The sequence below is a fragment of the Pan paniscus genome, chromosome 1, assembly GCF_029289425.2.
Source record: "Pan paniscus chromosome 1, NHGRI_mPanPan1-v2.0_pri, whole genome shotgun sequence".
Taxonomy (NCBI): domain Eukaryota; kingdom Metazoa; phylum Chordata; class Mammalia; order Primates; family Hominidae; genus Pan; species Pan paniscus.
The window spans coordinates 72908946-72931326 of NC_073249.2; the positions used below are offsets into that span (position 1 = coordinate 72908946).

The window sequence follows — 22381 nt, forward strand, 5'->3', positions numbered from 1 at the left end:
TTCTGAATGTGCTGACAGATTTTACCACACTACAGGGGTGCTTCACAGGGTCAAATGGGAAGAACTGTAACACACACACACACACACACACACACACACACACACACACACACACACATTGCATCTTGTCCTAAAAATAAGGAGACAAAACTCTACAAAGTGACAAACCCCTTCCTCTGAAAGGGTCTGACATGATGCAGAAGCCCGTGATTGCCACTATTCCTCGGGCAATGTCTCCAGCAAGCTAACCTTCCCCATCCCCTCCTCTGATCCTCTCATTTCCAGGCCTGTATGCAGCCTTTCACATCCGAGAATGAAGTACATCCCCTCAATTACGACTTGTTAGTCAGGCTTCAGCTACTCTCTACCTCTTCTTGGCTAAAACTCGGGGCAAGAAAAATGGTACAAAACCCCTCAATTTTTATGCCCTTATTTTCCACCACCTGAGTTATATATTGGCCTCTGCATCCCATAGAGTTGCAGCAGGATAGCAGGCAGTGCCCATGAGTGATCAATAAGCACGTGTCCCAGACACAGCTAACAGGGCTACCATCTGGAATATAAATAATAAAAGGGAGGCAGAGAGAGGTCCAAGACAACAGAGAAGAAAGAATCCAAGGAATGGTGTAACAGATGGATTGAATTAGTGATGGAACCATTGTTGGTATCAACTACTAAATGTGTAAAAACAATACAACTTTCCACCTCCATTTCAGTAATCCAGCCACTCCAATGAAGTTAAATTTGTCCCAAAGCCCCACCTTTCTACTCCCAACTCCCTCCTACATAAATTCCTTTGGAAGTAGTAGTCAGATGATAATGACACATAAAATATCTCTATTGATTGCTTTAAGATAATACAAATATAAACACATTTAAATCCATGGAGTCCTAGATTTACAGGGAAAGAGAGTACCAAACGATAAGCAGTGTTTGAGATAGAAGCAAATGTGTAACCATATCAGAGAGGGAGAATATATATCCTTTTAAAACTCTCCAAAGACTAATATGCCTTTTCAACACCTCCCTTTATAACCTTGTATAAAGTTTAACACTTTTAGGATATTCTCACATAGATTTACTTTAAATAGTTCATTGAGTATTTTAAGCCCATTATATTCTCTTCTGTTCTCACTGGGGGATGGTGACTGCAAACTTTTCTCCAAGTAAAATATTCAATACATGAACATGTTTACTACATTAACCTTTATTCTTCTCATTTTAGACTTGGAAACCTCACTTCTTTTGATTTTTTCCAAAGGTATTATTATTATTAATCTTTTTATATCACTTTTTTGGCCCTCAACATGTTCTGTATTTTCTAATGCCTGTGGAAGCTAACCCTAAAGGGAAAGTAGAATGAGATCCATGGTGAGATTAATGACAAAACAATGAAATACTCAGGTTTTCTGATAATCTTGCTTATAGCTATTTGCATGTGGCTTGTTGTCTCAAGACCAGAGCCATGCTGCTGTTTACCCAGGATAAGTCACAATTTAAAAAAAAAACTATAATTTTAAAACAATTCACCTTTTTCTGGCTTAGGATAATTACAGTTTTACCACTGTTTATCAGATCTTCTGACTTCTATCCTTGACCTTTCTGAACTTTATTCTATTCCAAGTGATTTCTTCATTTATTTGAGAACCACTGGAAGATGATTCCTTTTCTCCCAAAATGCGAGCTGGGCACTGCCATGTAACTATTTGCCAGCATATGAATTAATCCCTGCCTAGTGTTTCTCAAAGCACAGTTGAAGACCACTTGCATTAGAAGCACCTGAGGTATTTGTTAAAAAAGCAAATTATTGTATTTCACACCCGACTTGACATAAAAGAATTGGGAGGGAGGGGCAGAATCTAAGAATCTGCATTTAAAAAATAAATACCCCACACCCTATATAATTCTTAAGCATTTTTTTTTACACTATAAGCTGAATCCATTGCCAATGTGAACTACTTAAAGACAAGGTGTGACCAGAGACAGCCCTGGGCATTGCACTGGCTGGGTCTTCCCAATCAACAGAGCATGTAGTAATGATCCGAGATGGGGTCAACTCCTTTGGCTGCCTTCTGAAAGCAGGAGTACATCATTTGGGTCAGAATAACATATCTACTAAATTTAAGAAGTGGCTTCTACTTTATCTTATAGGACTCATTGATTCTTTCACAGAACACGGCATCAGTATAGGAGAGCATGTTCCTTATAAATTTAGGGTCTGTACTTAGAGAAATTTGTTCTAAAACTTTTTCTAGTAGAAAATATCAAACTTGGCCTTGCATGGTGGCTCATGCCTGTAATCCCAGCACTTTGGGAGGCCGAGATGGGTGGTTCACCTGAGGCCAGGAGTTTGAGACCAGCCTGGCCAAGATGATGAAACCCTGTTTCTACTAAAAATACAAAAATCAGCCAGGTGTGGTGGCACATGCCTGTAGTCCCAGCTGCTTGGTAGGCTGAGGCAGCAGAATCGCTTGAACCTGGGAGGCAGAGGTTGGAGTGAGCCAAGACCGCACCACTGCACTCCAGCCTGGGTGACTGAGTGAGGCTCTTTCTCAAAAAAAAGAAAGAAAGAAAGAAAGAAAATATCAAACTTGGCAGGCAGGTAGCTCTGATTGTTCAACTTCTTTTTTTCTAAAATGGCAAATACTGCTTGGCTTTTCTGACAGCTCCTCATTCTTTCAAGAAAATCAAAATACTTAGGTAGGTGATATAAAAGGTCTTACTGGTCTTATTAAACAGTCCTTCACCAACTCTCTCTCCAGCCCAGCTCAGCTTCTCGCCCTCTCAACATATACACACACTTGTATTGCCTGTCACTGTCCTATGAGAATTAATAGTGGGGAGAAGTATCCCTGTGCTTTGAGTAACAGAAGTGATTCAGCATTACCGATAAATGCAATTTGACTAACCTTTATCACATACTCAATTATGTTTATCAAATATTCACACAGTAGGTACTTGTGCATCCTTTATCATGTCCTGACTCTCATATCCATCCTATCTTAGACTGAGTTTTCTCTTGTGGGCGGGCTAGTCCCATGGTAGAAGCAGTAAATCCAAAACCAGAATTGGTCTTGAAATGAAAGTCAAGGAAGGAAGTACTAACAGATTTCCAAAACCTAATCCATCCAATGAATAAGAAGTTGGGGCTAACCAAGAAGAAGGCTGTAAATCTGAAAAGAGGCCCTATAAGAGAAGGACCTGTGGGTGTAATGAAAACCAAAATCTACTTGGAAGGCAAAACATTCCCAGAAACAAGAACAGGTTTGCCGTTATTCCTGAAAAATTAGCACAACCATGCTTTACTGAGGTGTGACCTCTCTGAAGGCCCCAAACCACATCTCCACAGTTTTCTGAACCTGAATCTTCACAACAATTTTAAGAGATGAATTTTATCTGTCTAATTTAAAAGATAAGGAAACTTAAATTCAGAAAAGTTAACTGACTTGCCCAAGGAAATAGCTAATCAGAGATGGAGCTACGTGTTAAGCCTTTGTTTATGCCACCATGCCACTTTCACTGAGGTTACAAGGCCTTTTGATTCCACTCATGACAGGGTTTTTATTTTCTACTTCTCTATCTGTCTTGTCCCTACTTTACTTCCACTATGCAACTTCACAGAAAACTGATTCAGTCTTTTCCATTTAAGACTCTCAAAGTCAAAGTTCTGTCTGCAACTTTCCATCTCTGTCTTTAGGGGAATAGAAGCAGGTGTCACTGAAGAATTAGGTATCTCTCAAAGAGGATACAAAAGTGAACAAAACACACTTCCTGCCACTCAGGAGTTGGTAGACTACTGGAAGAATAGACCTATTAGATAACCTTGAAATATGTGATAGATGAGACAATAGGCATCTACAAAGGTATGCATTGAATTTAGAGAGGAAATGGCAGCTCAGGCTCAGACAGAGTTATTGGAAATTTCCTCCCAAACTTTAAAAGGCCTTATAAGTTGCATCGGTAGCCCCAAGGACATCAATTAACCATGGATACTTGCAGTGTATAATAAAAAGTCATAAAGATATAAAGTAGATGTAACTGAATTGCTTCCTTTTTTTTTTTTTTTTGAGAGAGACAGGGTTTTGCTCTGGCACCCAGGCTGCAGTACAGTGGCATGATCATAGTTCACCATAACCTAAACTCCTGGACTCAAGTGATCCTCCCACCTCAGCCTCCTGAGTATCTGGGGACCACAGGTGAATACCACCATAGTTAGCTGGCTAACTTTTCATTTTTTTGTAAAGATGAAGGTCTTGCTGTGTTGTTCAGGCTGGGCTCAAACTCCAGACCTCAAGTGATCCTCCTGCTTTAGCCTCTCAAAGTGTTGGGATTACAGGATTGAGCCACTGTGCCTGGCCTTGATTCTTAATATCTTGTTTCAATATGACCCTGTCCTCACAAAGTTACATGTGTCATTCCTTAGGCAGTATCACTGCTAGTACGTTATATTATTTGACAATTCATAAAACATGTTAAAATCAGTTATTTCACCTGATTCTCACAGAAGTTCTAAGAGAAAGCCTGACAGGTACTGTGCATAGCTAACGAAGGGTAGAGTCAGAATTTGAACCTAATTCTCTGACATCACTCGGCCTCTGTTCTTCTCTGCAGCTCTCTCTTTTTAAAAAGAAAGAGCACAACTCTACCAACAAAGAGTTGAAGAGATCAAAACTGTAATTCAAAATGGAGACTGCTGGAATGAATAGGATGAACTTACAAGAAATACATGCTCACAGAGAAAGCAGAGCCAAGAATTAGATGGATTTTAATCATCCCATAAGTATGAAGAAAACTAATCAGTTCTATGTAAAAGGATACTATAATTATAAGATAAGTCTTTATCCCTCGGTACATTCCCTAGAGAACAAAATCTTCTTGGCTTAAGTAGAATCTAGGATTGTGGACTTTGGTAGAATTAATAAATATGGCTTTATGAAAGAGAAAAAAAGAAAAAAGGAAAGATAAAAGGAAGGAAGGAAGGAAGGGAAGGAAGAAGATAATCTATTATCTGATAATATCACAGTGTTCATGGATGGAGTGAACACTCACTTCAATTATTACCCCAGGAGATGAGGAAAACCATTTTTCCTCTTTCTTTTCCTCTCTTCCTTTCTTTCTCTATGCTGGGAAGAAAGTACACTTTATTGGACAAGCATTTAACAGGTCTTTTATACAGTTATCATAAAATATTTGCATACTTATCTATAATTTTAAAAGCCACGTGCAAATTAAATTACTCTTTCAATCAATAAATGTTTTCTGAGCCCCAGTTATTTCAAACATTCAAACATCATGTTGAATAGCTAAGATATAATAATGGAAAAGACAATATCTTCAGCTTGTAAGTAGTTACAGCATCATAAAGCAGACAAACAGGAAACTAATACTTTCCCTAAGGTGATAAGTGGTAAAATAGAGACCAGAGTATGATTATATAACCCATCTGTGGTTGAGGGTGGGTGGTGGGTGGAGTGCCAGTCATTAAATACTCCAAGTAGAAAAAATGTGTTGAAAGATCGAGAGGAGTTAGTCTACAGCAGTGTCTCAAGGGCAGTATTATTGGCATTTGGGGCAGGATAATTCTTTGTTGTGGGCTATACTGTGCACTGTATGATATTCAGCAGCCTCTCTGTCCTCCACTCACTATATTTCAGCATCTCCTCCCATTCGCCCAGTCGTGACAACTAAAAATGTCTTCAGACATTTCCCCTAATGTGAGAAGTGGTGGGTGCAAAATTGTCCCTAGCTGAGAATCACTGGCTTAGAGAAATAAGTCACAGGATGAGTCCCGGGAATGGGTTTCAACGTGCATGAAGATACAGGGAGTGAAGTAACATGTGGCAACAACAATACTTCTGTGATGGATAATGAAATAGATAAGATTTATAATGCACAATTATGTACAAGACATTAGACTGAGCTCACTGCCTATAATAACTCATTTATCTCATTTATCTTCACTATAACCTTATGAAATAAGCATTACTATTAAAACCCTGTTATAAAAACTCTATTAAAACTATGTTGAGGCTAATGAGGCACAAGAATCTAATACAACTTGCCCAGTGTCACCCCACAGGTGGGACAAATAGTCAATCCTAGATCAAGCAAACAGACAGTGCAAAGCCCAAGCATTTTTTAGAAAACTGTGTTGGAAAAGGCTTTTTATGCCTGGAGTAGAGTGTGCACAAAGAGATTTGAAGAGACAGAAGGCTGAAAGACAAAGGCTTATTTACTACCTGCAAAGGAGTCTGGCTTAAATGTGAAAACAATGGGGAGTTCCTGAGATATTTTTAGCAGAAGAGACACAATAGAAAGAACCCTGTATTAGCAATAGAGAGAATGAAGGAAATTGATGGGCACAGGTCTGGAGGAAGGGAGAGCAATTAGGAAATCACTGCAAAAGTCCAGATGAGAAATGTTGAGGTCCCAACCAGTGTGGGCAACTGTAGGAATGAGTAGAGCTACTCATATAATGATCTGGTGACCAACTGACCTGATGACTGATTGGACACAATCGATGACTCCAAGTCATTTGTGAATTATGGATCTCAGTTGGTCTTTATTGGTATGACCTATTTCCCTTTTCTTTTCCTTTCCTTTCCTTTTTCACATCCTCAGTTTACAACTAATTACATTGGGGCTACACCAGCAGCAATGCCCCTGCATTCTGCTTTACTCATTCAGTAAACATTCACGAAGTGGCTAATAGCTTAAATAAATGACACCAGTAAGAATCTCTTACGGGCCAGGCATGACACTCAATGCTTTATGTATGCTATCACATGCATCCCTCATAACAACTCCTTAAAATAGCTTTGTTGCCCCAGTTCCCAATACAGAGGCTCACACTACTCAGCTGACCCAGGATTGGAATCTAGGGTCGTTTGACTTCAAAAGTTTTCCATTAACTAAGTTGCCATTCCTTGCCCATATGCAGTTTACGAAAGAAACAGAAGATACAAGGAGTATTCAGGTCCCAAAGGCCAAATGCAAGCAACAACTAGAAAAATAGAATTGAACGTACCAACAATTTTGGATTGCAGATATGTAGCATACGTGTGTTCTTGCTGGGACAATGGGAACACAAGCAGCAACAACTGGCTTATGACCTAACATAAGAAGATGGAATTATGTAGATAAGAGTTTTTAAAGAAAGTCTTAGTGGCACCTCAGAAAACATAAGCAGCACAGAATAGTGGATAATTGAAAGCAAATCCTTATGCCAAGAGAATATGATGCAAACAAAAGTGCTGAAGTAACATGAAGGGCAATATGGGCTGAGGATACTGAGCTGGTGGATTTACTGTCTTGGGCTTATTGGGAGAAATAATGAATGAGGCACTCCACCCTTACAAGGCTAAATATTAAAAGGAGGCCTCTTAAAATGATATTTAGTACTGGGAAGCAAAAAGCAGAAAACCCTTTTAGATACTGGGTAACAAAATACCTGATTTGAGTTCAGATTTCTGTGCTGCACTTTTAAAAACTTCCTGTCTCCTAGCTGGCCCGCTTGGCTTTATCTTGCCTCCAGTCTGTTTTCCCTCCATCTGTCCCTGACACTCTTCTGTTCTCCCTAATATATTTCGCTGACTTTTTCCAGTAAAGAATTAAGTGTCTGCCAATTTGCCCCTAGAGCATGCCAGTTTCAGCCTCTCTTGTCCTTTCTTTTTCATTTTCACCCGCCTCTTTGCATTTTTTATTACTTATTTCTTCAGAGTTGTTTCTCCTTCTCCTCTCCTGTCCAGTTCCCCTTCCTTTCCTACAGGGATTGATTCACCTGTATCGTTGCATCTTCCTTCCACCCTCAAAGTGGCTAAATAACGTTGGCTACGATTATTGCTGCACAACAAACTCTCGGTTGGGGCAGTGGTTCTCAAGTATTAGCAAGCCTCAGAATCATTTGGAAGCTTGTTAAAACAGCTGCTGGGCCCCACTCCCAGTTTCTGATCGAGTAGGTGTTCGGGGGCCTGAGAATGTGCATTTCCAGTAGGTTCCCAGGTGATGCTGAGAACCACTGGAGCAGGGGAACCAACAGCTGTTGCCTGGTAGCAGTCAGGCAGAGGAGACATCAGCCCAGCAGTCAGGCAGAGGAGACATGGAGCTTTTGTTCCTTGTCACATCAACAAAGGGACTGACGACAGCCTAGGAAGCTCTGGATAAGTGACCCCGCTGATGTGCTGGGGTGCAGGGAGGAGGGGAGAACAAATGGGAAAAGGTCTGTATTATAACCCTCTGGGAAACACGGAAGCCAGCTCCAAGCCCTGTCATCCACCCTCCCACTTGAGATCATGCATAGAAGCAGCAGAAGGGAATTCTCAGGATCCCTTTGATCTGTTCCCAGCTCCCCAGTCTTCTGTTTATCTCCCTCCTTCCCTGGCCTCCTCTCTTCCCTCCTTCTTACCCCCTGCCCAGTGGATGATTCACTCCTCCTCTCTCCCGCGTCCCCACCCCACTGCCATCTGTTTTTCTAATGATGGCAGAAGATGAGCTGTTTTGTTGGCCCACACCATAACAAAGCACACTCCATGCTAGCATTTTTCCTGATGCGCTCGCAGAGTGCTGTTTTATTGGTATGATTTCCCCACCCAGTTTTCCCTTTTCTCTCAAACCCCACCCTTTCCCCCTCTCCAGTCTCATGTGGATCCTGGATTCCCAGAATTAGATCAAGAAACACAGAGATACAGAAGAATGGACTTGACATGCATGTGGGTTGGGTGTGCATCAGGGAAGAAGCTGGAAATCAGGGCAGTTAAAGGGGTCTCTCTGCAGCACCTACAGGAGCCATAATTACCCAAGATTGCTGCTAAGTGGCTTATTTCCTTCCAGCGTGAGATATGGATGACAAAACCTGTTGTGACTGAGACGAGAATGCTTGTACTTGTCACTGGCTATTCTTAGGTTGGGAGGGCTTAAATGGTGTGTGTGTGTGTGTGCGTGTGTGTGTGTGTGTTTGTGTGTGTGTAAGCATCTCCTTCCCCTATGACAGAATTTCTAGGTCATTGTTTCTTAGAAATATTCTGCCCTATTTAAAAGTTGACTTTTAAAATTAACTTCGATTTAAAAGTTGACTTTTAAAATTAACTTCAGTTAATCTAACTAAAGAAATCACAGCAGCCTACATCCCCCCACTGATTGGGGAATCTACTATGTGAAGAAGTAGACAAGATTTCTTGAGGTGGTAAAGGTCTAGTTTGGTTAATCAACAGTGGACAACAGGTCTACCTAAGAGATTGCAAGCATAGATGCCTGCATGACCCAGGCAGTTATTTTAAACAAGGGGCGCCCACCAGGTAAGTAGCCATAGGGAAAGGTAAAAGCTGTGCTAACTGGAGAGAGTTGCCCACCTGGGGTGCAGCTGCTACTCAGATCCAGCTAATTGTCATCCCGGTTGCCAGCTAGTCTTGTTTTTCAAGAGAAAAATCTTGGTGCAGAGTTTTAAATATTTATTTTTATTTGGGATGTGTGCATATGTGTGTAATGTTATATATGCACATATGAATTTTATATAAAAATCCTAATTTTTAAACATTGGCAACCAAAAAGAAAATTGGTTTTAGACACTGTGCTGGCCAAACAAAACTGTCAGTGGGCCATCAGTCTCCAAAGCCCTGAGTGAATTAAGCTCAAACAAGGCCCAGTTACAGAATCCCAAAACCATAAATAATTCTGACTTGCTTTTTAAGTTAGCTTTTATTAAGTCATTTAAAGTGGATCTCCAAAGATTTTGCTAAAACAAAACAAAAATCAGAACTCCTAATTTCTGTAAATTTAAGATTGTGGAACCAACTTAATTTAAGAAGTTAAACAAAGGGCAGAGGAATAGGAGAGGGACCAGGTCCTAAATTAGAAGGATTCAAGCTCCATAAGTTAAATCCACCTGAGTTCTCTAGTCTGAGTTGGGGAAGGGGAGGCTATCTTACCTCACATGACTGGATGCAGTGGACTAAGACGGGGTCTGGGTGCCATTGACGCCGGCCAGTGCACACAATGCTCTAAGGGGAAAGACGGGAAAAACAGAAAACAAAATTAAAGACATTCGTTCTGTGTGAGAAGGGGCAAATCCTGAGCTCACCACAGGAGTCCAACTCCATTTCTCAAGCAGCTAGTTTCTAATTGTGTCCCATAAAGTGGATTGGGGCTATCTAGCCTTTCCCGTGCACACTGCCCACCCTGACAGATGTGGTTCAGGCAGAAAGTCTCAGTGGAGGAGATTTCTCGAAACTTTTCATCCTCTTTCCCAAGATACCTAAATTTTCAGAGTGGTGTAGTGTGGTTTAAAAAAGCATCCTCAATATTATAATGAGTTTCATCTGGTTTCAGGCATAATATTAGTTCCACTTATTTTGAAATTTTAAATAATGTTACAAGAAATTGTAAGATGGTTGTGTTGATCACACACAATGGGCTTTTAAAGATTGACAAATACAGTTTTACAGAGTCTTCAACTAAATGTGGACCTCAGAAATGCTAGATTATAAGACGTGAGTGCCCACACCAGGACTGGAGGTGAAATTGCACTCTGCAATTCTTGGTATCATCATGCAGCCTGCCCTGTAGGAAACCAGACAGTACACATACGCAGGACACACAGGGCTAGTGTGAAATCACTGCTACTCAAAATGACACCAACATCAAGCTGGTGGGAGCGCAGTTACGTTCATCTTGAGATGCTGGTGACTGCCTCTTTCCTGATGGCCATTTCCAGATGCATATTTAAACAAATAGTCATCTACTTTTTGTTAAATAATAACAACTCATTTTCACAAAACTTTTTTCTTTTTCTTTTTATAGTTTAAAATTCTCAAAGAATATGCTTTTCTAAGGATAAAAGAAAGTCCCATGGCAGGTTTCAAAGAGAAAAGAAGGTTCTCTCCATAGCCTGCTACCAACCCACCCTTCTGCAGACCTGCATATTCACACTTTAATCGGTCCAACTGAAATTCCATGCACTCAGAAGAGAAAGAATACATGGCAACATAGGAGCTTTACACGAGATAGCACCTACAGGAATTCTAGAATGCTAACAATGTGTAATCATTAGATTGGAGACATTCACATATGCTAATATGCAGGTCTATAAATATATACCTCATAGTCAGGTAGGAGAATGGGGATCTGCAATATTTTTCTGGAGTCGTACTGCTAAAAGCTAAAACTCCTCCTTCACAGCTTCTCTAGAGGGAAAATAAGTAGTATAAATCCTTATAAAGTTTGATATTCAAAACTTCATATTGCAATATTTGAAAGTGACTTGGCTGAAGTCATTATTGTATTAAAAGGGGATTATCGAAATAAATATATAAGGTAAACACAAAAGGGGTGTTCAGCCTACTGAAAAAGTGAGTTATTCTCCTGCACTTAAACAGCCATTTATGCAGAACCATTTGCATATCAACAGTAATTCTGTTAACTAGAAATAATTCTTGTTTATGCTCTAAAGCAGGTTCCACTGGAGCTCTACTGAGCAGTGGTCATAAATTTTATTATTTAAAATATCAATGGTTTGTACTACTTTGGGGTCCCAGATAGTAGCAATGGCAAAATATAATTTGTTCTTTGAAAGGTAAATGTATGAGAACTTTATTCCTTCTCATAGGAGGGTATTCACTATGGACCCCCAGTTCCCCACCCTAATCAGTCAGTTATTCAATTCAGACCAAACGTATAAATACCTCACTCACTCACTATGGGTCAGATTTTCCAGTGAGCAAGAGGATCTGAAAATCCATAAACCTAGTTGAGGCCCTTAAAGAGTTCAAAATCTTTAATCAGATCCCTGTTGATGAATATTTTGGTTATTTCCAGTCATTTGCTATAACAAACAAAGCTTATATATAAATCATGTACAAATATATCTGAAGAATAAATTCATAATAGTGGAGTTGACAATACCCACCTTATAGATTTTTAATGATGCATAATTCAGTTTTGAGACTAATTAATTTATACTGACATCTCTCCCTAACTGCTACAGAAATTGCAAAAGTTGGTGGTACCTGTGTCATATCCTTTCCTAGATTGCAAAATCCTTTAGAATAGGGACTATCTAGCATTCCTACTTCTTACCTCAGTGACTTATGGAAAGACGAAATTTTATAAGCATTTGCCAGCCACTAATTATGATATCGTGTCTCTAGCCTTCTTCTATGAAAATCATATATCTCATAAAGATGTTCCCTATTTATAAATATATGTATATGCCATTAATAAAACAAGTACTTGGCAATTATAATTGGAGGGAAATTTCAAATGTTTTTCAAGACTCAATTCTATGGGAGCATTTGAGGAGCAAGAGGGCTGTGAAACAGGAAGAAAAGCAAAGCAGTGAGATGGACAGGGAAGGGCTGGCTCCTGGTGAGAGGTGAAACAATTTTCTTTTATTTTATTATTTATTTATTTATATATATATTTTTGAGACAGTCTCAGTCACCCAGGCTGGAGTTCAGTGGCACAATCATGGCTCACTGCAGCCTCAATCTCCCGGGCTCAAGTGATTCTCCTGCGTCAGCCTCCTGACTAGCTGAAACTACAGGCATGTATCATATCAGGCTAATTTTTAAAAATTTTTATTTTATAGAGATAGGGTCTCACTATGTTGCCCAGGCTGGTCTAAAATTCTTGGCCTCAAGCAATCCTCCTACCTTGCCCTCCCAGAGTGTTGGGTTTACAGGCAGGAGCCACCGTGCCCAGCTGATTTTCTTATTTTCTGAAACACTTTTGAAAAATTACAATCATATAAAGCTATAATGATAAGAAAACTTTATATCCTTTGCCTAACTTTATCAAAAATTGTTAACATTTTCCAGAATATGTCACTATAGATTCAATTCATGTCTCCTATATATGTCCCTCCAATATAATTATACTTCCTTCCTCCCTATTGGTAACAACTATTCTGAATTTGTTATTGTACAAATGCAAATCTATGCATTACTATGTTATTGCAACTATTGCAATTATGCTATTAGCAAGCAACTTCTTGCATGATTGAGTTCCAGTATCTAAATGCCAAAGATTTGTTTTGAACTTTCCAACATAAAAAAAGTTTAAGAGAAAATTAGTTTAAAAATTTCCTCCTGATTGGACAATTTGAAAGTTTCTAAAAAGCAAGGTGAAAAGAAAGGAAGAAAAGAAAATAGAGGGAGGAAGGGAGTGGGAGGGAAGGAAGAAAGGAAGGAGGGAGGAAGGAAGGACGTGGGAGAGAGGGGGGGGTGAGAAAGAGAAAGAGGGAGAAAGAAAGAGGAGAGAGAGGGAGAAAGAAAGAAGGAAAGAAAGAGAAGGAAAAGAGAGAGGGAGAAAGAAAGAGAAGAAGAAAGAAAAAGAAAGAAAGAAAGAGAGAAAAAAAGAAAAAGAGAGAAAGAAAGAAAGAAAAAGAAAGAAAAGAAAAGAAAAGAAAGAAAAAAGAAAGAAAGAAAGAAAAGAAAGAAAGAGAAAGAAAGAAAGAAAGAGAAAGAAAGAAACAGTAAAGGTTACTAGGATGGTCATAAGTCACCATGAAGGCTGTTGCCTGGTTAAATGTCTTGTTAAAGGTCACAAAACTCAAGAATAGCCAACAATAAAGGCTAACAGAAAATTGCTCAATTATTTTTTAATGGGAGTAGTTATTTGACAGAATGGGCTGCTAATCACATCAGGGCACAGAGTTCTGCCAATGTCCACATTTGTGATAATTTCCTTATTGCTACATGTATGTGCTCCTGAGTAAAACATCCTTTGCATGTTTATTTAGACCATAGCACACTACCCTGCAACTTGCTTTTCTGTTCCTCCTCCCCTTTCCTCCAAGACACTCTTGTCTACTCTCCTCCAGTGATGGGACACTTGATGCCTAGAGGGAATGATTCCATGCTTAAAAATGATGAAAAAGAAGACCTTTCCATGACTCATGTCTGAGTCTCCAATGATCTGCAGCCAGTGTCACTGGAACTGTTACACACAGTTGTACCCATCAAGAGGACACTTTGGGGGTGGGGCTGAGCATTAAGAGCCAGAGGGAAGAGTGAGGTCATTTGGTTGGAAACTGTGGCTTTTGCCAGCGTATTATCTTCTCGTTTTCTTCCTCCTTCTCCCTTCTCTTTAAAACAGTCATTTTTATTTAAAGCACTATTTATGTTTTGGGGAACAATTTGGGAAAACAAAGTTAGAAATTATAAGATTTGATATAACTGGAGAATTCTGTTGAAAAGCTGGGAATTTGAGAGAGATTTCACATAGTGTTAAAGGCTCTTTGCAAACCTATTTCATGTATCCACAGGAAAATCTCATTTATTTGGACCTCACTAATTCATAATTATGGTATTCCAGAAAAAAAGTGCTGTTTAGTCTGTGGAAAAATGAATTTATGAAGCAAAATAATAGGGGAAATGAGATGTCATGATGAATGTCTTTGTACTTCAGAAGGAAACACTTTCAAATGCTATTTAGAAAAACTCATTTACATGCAAACAATTGCCACAATGTGTTAAAAAAGTTCTCCATGAAATCAGTCTCCTGAAGGACTACTACTTTGCAAAACATTAATTTTTCCTATTTTAAAGTCATGAGATACAGTAAAACACTCTCTTGACATCATGATTAAGGATAATCATAAAAATTCAACTTAACATAAGCTGTTTGGGAAAACAAAAAGGTTTTCTTTGAGAAATGGCTCTGTGGCAGTCATCCTTTTCTGTGGGCCCTTTGATTTCCTGCAGCCACCTCCTCCTGAGTAAAAGATGAAATGAATCCCACATTGAGGAGATACCGGGGGTGAAGGAGAAGGTATCATTTCCATCCTCAGCAGTAGTACAGTTTACTGGGGAATTGGGATTAGCATGGCAGAAAAGAAGAAAAAGAATAAGAATCTAGAAAAAAAAGGGATGAGAAAATAAAAAAGTGCCTCTAGTGAAAGTCTGAGGGAGCTTCTCCCACTTGCTGGGTGCAGGTGCCTTGGACAACAGGAGTGTCTGTGCTGCTGCAGGTGCAGGGGCATTGGGCGGAGGCCTTTGATCTGGGCACATGAGGACATGAGCAATGGGCATCACCATTGACGATTTGGCTGCCCCCTGCCTGTCCCAACTGCCAGGTCCCACTGCTCAATCACCTTGGCTGGCAGACATAGATTGGTCTGGCATCCTTCCTTTCTGTCAGTATACTCCTTACCCCACCAGAAGGGTCTAGATCCCCGTGCGTAACAGGTGAAGGAGGAAGACACCATTGCAATGACAAGGGCCTAGAAAGTCCATCTGAAAACTTCAAACCCTTACCTATTGTCTCTCACATCCAGCATGCCCTTGACACATCTAAAAGTACTATATTTTCATCCTGCCTCTCTTCTCAGTCTCACAATAAAAAGCTTTTAGAAATTGCTTCTGTTGTCAGAGGTGTTCCAATAGGAAACAGTGAATAGCCATTAGTTCCTTTCTCAGCACAGTTTATAAAAGAGACAAAAAAAGACAAATGACCTAGACATTATTGTATATACACACACGTGCACACATATACACACACACCAACTATAGAACCCCATTTTTCTTTACTTTGCATGGAGATAGCTAGCGATATCTTTTCAGGGATGGAGGATATTTCCAAGGGGTAAGATTTGTACTAAGTGAACTGAAATCTCATTTCTATTTAATTAAGAACTATGTGCTAGAAACTGTGCAAGACATTTCACGTGTTATTTTAAATTTAATAACAACCATGCAAGCTAGATATTATCCTCACCCTTGCAGATGAGCAGACAGAGGCTCCAAGGAGTAAGTGACATTGTATTTGAACCCTGGAGGACCTCATTCTTCCTTTTATGTCAGTTGCTACTTCGATATGTTTTTCATCAAAACGCCAGACTACCTAAGACCTCAGAAATTCTTCCTTTAATAAAAATGTATTATTCTATAAGTCAGGCAGGAATACAAAGCAGAACCCCCAGAGCAAAGCAAATAAACTCTGTAGGCATCTAAAAGTATACTTGATATACTTGATTTTTTTTTTTGAGATGGAGTCTCGCTCTGTTGCCCAGGCTGGAGTTCACACCATTCTCCTGCCTCAGCCTCCCGAGTAGCTGGGACTACAGGCGCCCGCCACCACACTGGGCTAATTTTTGTATTTTTAGTAGAGATGGGGTTTCACTGTGTTTGCCAGGATGGTCTCAATTTCCTGACCTCATGATCCGCCTGCCTTGGCCTCCCAAAGACTTGATTGTTTTTTAAAAACAAACACAATTTTTTTCACAACAAGAAAAAAATAGTATTATAAAGAAATATCTCTTTTAATCTATTGTTTTTAGACTTCAGGGTGGGGGGAGTATGGAAATGAGGGGCTTCTCATAGTTGAGAGGAATGACTGATTCTTTATTTGATAGGCAAGTTAACTCAAACATATACTGGGGGAAAAAAAGACTATAGCAAACAGGGTGAGGCAGGGAATACTGCATTGAACTGGGAGTCAGCAAAGTTGGTGGCATTTATTTTTCTATTTCTTGCCAGCTGTGCAATATTGAACAGGTCATCCAACAACAGCTAATGTGTCTGTAAAATAAAGATAATACAATCTTCCTTTCCTGGCTTATTGGTTTGTGATGAGACTCAAATATATACGTGTGTGTGAATAATATATCACATATATATTTTTTCACACATATATGTTTTGAAGACAATAAAGTGTTATCCAAATGTAAGGTATCATCTTTTATTACAAAGAATGACGTCATTGGAAGCAGACTAGAGAAAATAATGCAATTTAATCCATTACTCTGTACTCTTTCCAGATACAAAGGTATTTGAAATATGGCACATAGCAGGAATTTTCATGAAATAGGCAAGCATCATTTACTAAACAAATGAGCCATGCTCCAAAGAGGCGTGCTTGTATTTAAAATATTTATCTTGTCAGTATTTTATTTTGTAATAGTAGTGTTTCTTGAAGCATTACAGTGGAATTACCTAAGGTGCTTGTTAAAGATGCTCATTCCAAGGCATCTCCAGTCTTTCTGAAGGCTGGAACCCTGCTGTTCTTTTTATATACTGCCCAAGCAATTCTTAAGGACACAAACATTTAAGATTGAGTACAATATAGAACAACTCCCAAGATAAGCCAATTGGAGTTACAAGGATTTTACTCGACATGGAGTTTCATTTAATAAATTGCCTTGGTTTATGAAGCATTTCTTCTTATTTATGAGGACAAGGTTAGATTTCGCACCCCGGGTGAGCTGCTGAGTGCCACAGAACAATAGCCATCATGAGATCATCTGCGGCTGGTGCATAATCTCATCCTAGAGGCCCCGAGATACATAAGAGCAATCATCTCATCATCATTTCCATTGCATCCAGTGACTTCTTTTTTCTTGCTTTTCTTTTACTATAAAATTGCAATTTCCTAAACACACAGCATCCTTTGCAAGCTTTGTTTGTAAGCAATATTCTTTAACATAATAACTGTGAAAGAGCAGAGAGAGCACAGGTAACAGCTTGCTTTGCTACTCTGTGATAATTAGTGTTATCATTGGTTAACTACTTGGTCTTCTTTTGGCATAAACGGGATTGATTTGGGGTTCAAGAAAACATTAAAATGTTGTTAATTATGTTTTCGACTTCTGAAATTCTGATTGCTGGGAATTTTTCTAGAAACAAATAATCTTTCTAAGGTAAGGACAAGACTCATTTTGCAAGTTACCTCAGCTCTTCCCTTACATTCTGGAAGCAGCTAATTTAACGATTTCACTTTGTTTTCACATGGAAATGTGACACAAGCCTCAAGAGTTCCAGGAAAGCAACTGCATCCCTATCAATACTGTGAACTGTGACAAGCCATATAGTTTAGTTATACACCCAAATTATAAAGAGCAGGGCAGAATCTCATACAGATGAGAAGAGGCAGGCAAAGTGAGGGAAGCAACCTGCCTCAAATGAGAATGGCAACTGACCAAGAAAACTTACCATGCATCAAGTAAGCTTAGGTCTAATCATATGTTTCTCATCTGATACTCACATTAACCTAATGAGATCAGTGTTATTTCCACTCACACATGAGGAAAAGGAAACACTCACTAGTAAATTGCCTAAGGTTATGCAGTTGGTGAATAACAGAGCTCATGAGTTAAAAATTCAGCTTTTAGAAAATATGTATTTTTTATTGAAGGGTCTTCAGTGTTTCTTTGCTAACATCTTCAAAATCATGTCTGATCAACCTATGTCAAAAACCAAGAATTTACTGACTAAATCATAGTCATGATAAATGCAATGATACAAATGATCATGTTTGATATACTGGCTTAAGGAAGATGTTCCATATTTTTTTTTCTGAGGTGGTCAACTTAGAATTGACAAGGATATGTCAATAAGAAGCTGCTGAAATACATCCAGACTCAGAAAAAAATATGCATTTACTTCTGAAGTAGAAGATGGTGCTACCTGCATGTTCTCACTTGTAAGTGGGAGCTGAACAATCAGAACACATGGATACAGGGAGGAAATTAACACACACTAGGACCTGTCAGGGGGCCAGAGGGAGGGAGAGTATCAGGACAAATAGCTAATGCATGTGGGGCTTAATATGTAGGTGATGGGTTGATTGATAGATGTAGCAAACCACCATCACGTTTACCCATGTAACAAACCTGCACGTTCTGCATCTGTAACCTGTTACTTAAAATTAAGTTAAATTAAAAAGAAAGAAAGAAAATTGTGCTACAACAGTTTCTTTGCTCATTCAACCAATGTTTCTAAGAAACCTACAAAGTGCCAGGCACTGAAAAAGGCATCAGGAATATAAACAAGAACAAAATGCTATGGAATAGAAGTAAATAAACAATAATGATTTCCCCAAAAGGATAGCTGAAAAAAGGGAGGCTTTAATAGAATAGAGAAAATTGTTTTCCAGTTTAGAGTCAAGTCTCTGTAATTGGTATCCCTGCTGCCTTCATGAAGACAAATGGACTGTCATTTTCTGGAATGTTCCATTAGAAACACAGAGGTGGAAGAAACCCTGCTGACTGGAGGGCTTGCACTTGGGCCTCACAGACCCTGCATCTTTGACTGTTCCCAACAGATGCCTTGTGGGGTGGATGGTGAAGCAAATGCAGAAGGATCTATTTCAGCTCATGCCCAAGAGAAAGAAAAGGCTCGTGCATGCCCAAGCCTTTCCCCCTTTGCCTGCTTACAGAGAAAGGGAAGTTTTTCATCATAGCACACTGAGTTTATGGGGCTGAAAGAAAGGGTCTAGACCATCTGGCACACCATGAAACATGAGGCAGAAACTCTTTCTCCAGGGCACGATAATTCCAGCTGCTGTAGTTTAGCTAAACCTTAACAGCAGACTGGAGAGTGAAACTGAAAGTCTGGAAAGGCCAGGGGATGGGAGAACCTGCGGAGGTGTTTTCTGGCCCTCTCCTTCATACTCCAAAGCAGTCTTTACACTGCCCTCAGCACTGAGGTGCACTCCACCTCCACTCAGAGTTCTCATGAGGCTCCACATCCTAGGAAGGACAGGCAATGCCTGGCAGGATCTTGCCTGCCTGCTTCTCCTGACCTCATTCTTTTACCACTATCTTTCCTCTCAGGACCACACATACCCTGGTTTCAGCCAGATGGAACATTTACTATTTCTTACCCTCTTGAGTGCTCCTCTTGATCACAGTTTACGACCCAGAGGAAAAGCTTTTTGGTCAGTTTCCACTGATCCTTCCCCAGCTCCACCAGGCTCCTGAGCAAAAGACTTGGTTGCTTCCTCTCAGGTGGTCCCATAACACCTTTACTATGTTCAAACATTTTCCCATGTGACATCATCATAGATATCTGCTTTGGTGGCCAAATTGTGAGTCCTTAAACAGAGGGACTATTATTTTTCACCTGCACATCCCAGCACTCAGCATAGCTCATGGCACATAATAAGCTTCAGTAAATGTTTGTTGAATGAATGACTAACTGAATTAATAGGATTGTGTTATTCTCCATTCCTCACCCAAATCACACTTAGAGTACTTTTTTCCTTGAACCTCCTGCTTTGACACAAATCCATGCCCATAATAAAGCGCAATTAACCTGTGAGGAAAAAGCAGAGACCTGAGGATAATGTTTGAATGAAATGTGGCATATCTCTGGAGTCCTCTTTTGGTCATCCAATGGGAAGAGACTTGCAAGAATTTTGTTAAACAGTCTAATAATAAAGTAACCAAGCTCTTAGGCTTTCTGACATCCCCACCCTCCCCTATTCTAAGAAGAAACAATCAGTTTACAACACGATTTTCTCCATTTAGCTCTTGCATAGCCTTTTCTTTCTCTTTCTCATTCATCCATTTCACAAATATTTATTGAGCACGTATCAAATACTAGGCACTGTTTCAGGATCTAGGGATATAATAATGAATAAAACAGACAATAATCTATCAATGAGCTTTTTATTATAATGGCAGAAAAAGATAAAAATAAGTAAGTAAAATATGTAATACTCCTGGTAATGATAAGTCCTAAGGAGGAAAAATAAAAGAGGGAAAGGAGACAGAAAGTGTCAGGGGAGTTAAAATGTTAGATATTAATAGAATAACCAAAGATGGCCTTCCTGACATTTGAGTAAAACTCTGTAAGACAGAAAAGAGCAAACCATGCAGATATTCTGGAGAGAACATCCTGGGCTGAAGGAAGCATAAGCGCAAAGGTTCTGAGGTGAGGGTGTGGCTGGCATGTTTAGGAAACAGCCAAGAAGCCACCAAGGCAAGATTAGGGTGGGCCAAAGAAAGCATGAGGGAGATGGAGTCGGAAAGGAAAAGGTGGCCACAGGAGAAAAGGAAGCCGCAGTGCTGAGAATCCTGGTTTCAGAAGAATCAAATGTGCAGATGTAGACATCAATGCGAGTTTTGACAGGAGGGCTGGCTAACGTGGCCAAGCCCCAGGAGCCAGAGTATTTCAGAGGTAAGGAGAGGGTTGCCATAAGGTCAGAAGATGACAGCAGCATTGAGGGAAGTGAGTGGTTCATTCTGTTGACATTGGATTCAAATGTGAGTCATTTTACAGGGGAGGGAGGAAAAATGGTTTGCAAATGGCAATAAGGAGAGAGGATGATGCCTACCCTTCTTGCAGGCCCAGGGTTAGGAGGGGCATGAGGGAGAAAGCAGCAAAGAATGAGCCTTGCCGGGAAGGCAGAGTCCCCAGTGGAGAGCCAGGTTTCAGATAGAAAATGAAGCAAATGGAAAGAAAGCCCAGAGAAGAGGCTGTGTATGTCGTGGATTTTGCTGATGACTGACTTTGAATAGCAGATGTCCCAGGAAAAGGATTTCAGGTTTAGAAAGGGTGGGAGATGGATAAAGGAAAGGCAATTCTCTTCCTACTCAGTTCTTTAGGCACTCCCTTGCTTGCAGTTTTATTTTCATCTTTTCTAATCCATCTTTTTATTTACATCCTTCTTTCATCTTTATACATTTCTTTGGCTTATCCATCCTAACCTGTCCTGTCCCATTTTTCAATAGTAGTAATTTTCCTTTCTGTTTCTTATGTCTCTAAGCTTTCTTTCCATCTTATATTTCAAACTTTCCTTTAGATGTGGGATATCTTTGTTTTCAAGCTTCCCTCTTTTTTCTTTTCAATGTTTAATCCTTCTTTCTAGGAATAATCCATGTGGTTGTTTGCTTTGAGGATGCTTTGAAAGCCTCTGAAATTACTCCAAAAAATAATGCTCCAAGTGTTGCTCAGCAGACTCATGTCTTTGGCACATAACAATGTCCCTTTCCTCACCTGGACTTTGACAGGTTCCATCCAGTGCTCCAGAGTGTCAGCAGTGATATTCTCAGGTAGCATCACGGGGTCACTGGGGGGGATTACACACAATGGGGAACACACTGCACCTGAAAGAACAGAAGTTTACAGCAGAGACTTGAACTTCCCAGATCTCATTCTTTTTCTTTCAGGAATCAATAGCTTTGAGTTTTTAAAGAACAACTGCTTTCATCATGGGTCACCATATTATGATGTTGTAGGCAGGGCTGATATTCATCTACTGTGTTCCTGTAGGAATACCTTCATACTAATTGGTAAAGAGACTCTGCCCCACCCTAACTCAACTTGCTGCAAGTGTCCCCTCCTCTGTCCTGTCCAGGATAACCCCTCCTCTGGAATGCCTGCATTTCTACATGATGTAGTAATTGAAAGATTAACTCTTGGCCCAGCTGGCCTCCAAGATCCCCTCCAGGACTCTAGCTAGACAAAGTCTATCCTGATTGGCTCATAACTTTTAAATATATCTAATATTCCTGTTTACATGGTCTCCTGGAAGCTTATAATTGCAACAACTACTACCTAAGAACTTGACATGCTGGTGGTGGTGGTGGTGGGTGGCGGGAAATGGCCCAGAAATTATAAAATTACTCCAGAGACTATTCTTTCTATTGCTGCACTAAAGATAATTG

The 22381-nt window shown here is 39.8% G+C and overlaps 1 protein-coding gene across 1 annotated transcript in view; it reads right to left on the reverse strand.

Annotated features, from left to right (window-relative positions):
- The window catches only part of PAPPA2 (pappalysin 2), a 642477-nt gene that overhangs the window by 35628 nt on the left and 584468 nt on the right, over positions 1 to 22381 (reverse strand). The window contains exons 24-25 of the mRNA XM_055111171.2: positions 21711 to 21820; positions 9924 to 9995 (exon numbers count right to left, since the gene is read on the reverse strand). Of these exons, the coding sequence (XP_054967146.2) occupies positions 9924 to 9995; positions 21711 to 21820 (182 nt within the window). The remainder of the gene's footprint in view (positions 1 to 9923; positions 9996 to 21710; positions 21821 to 22381) is intronic.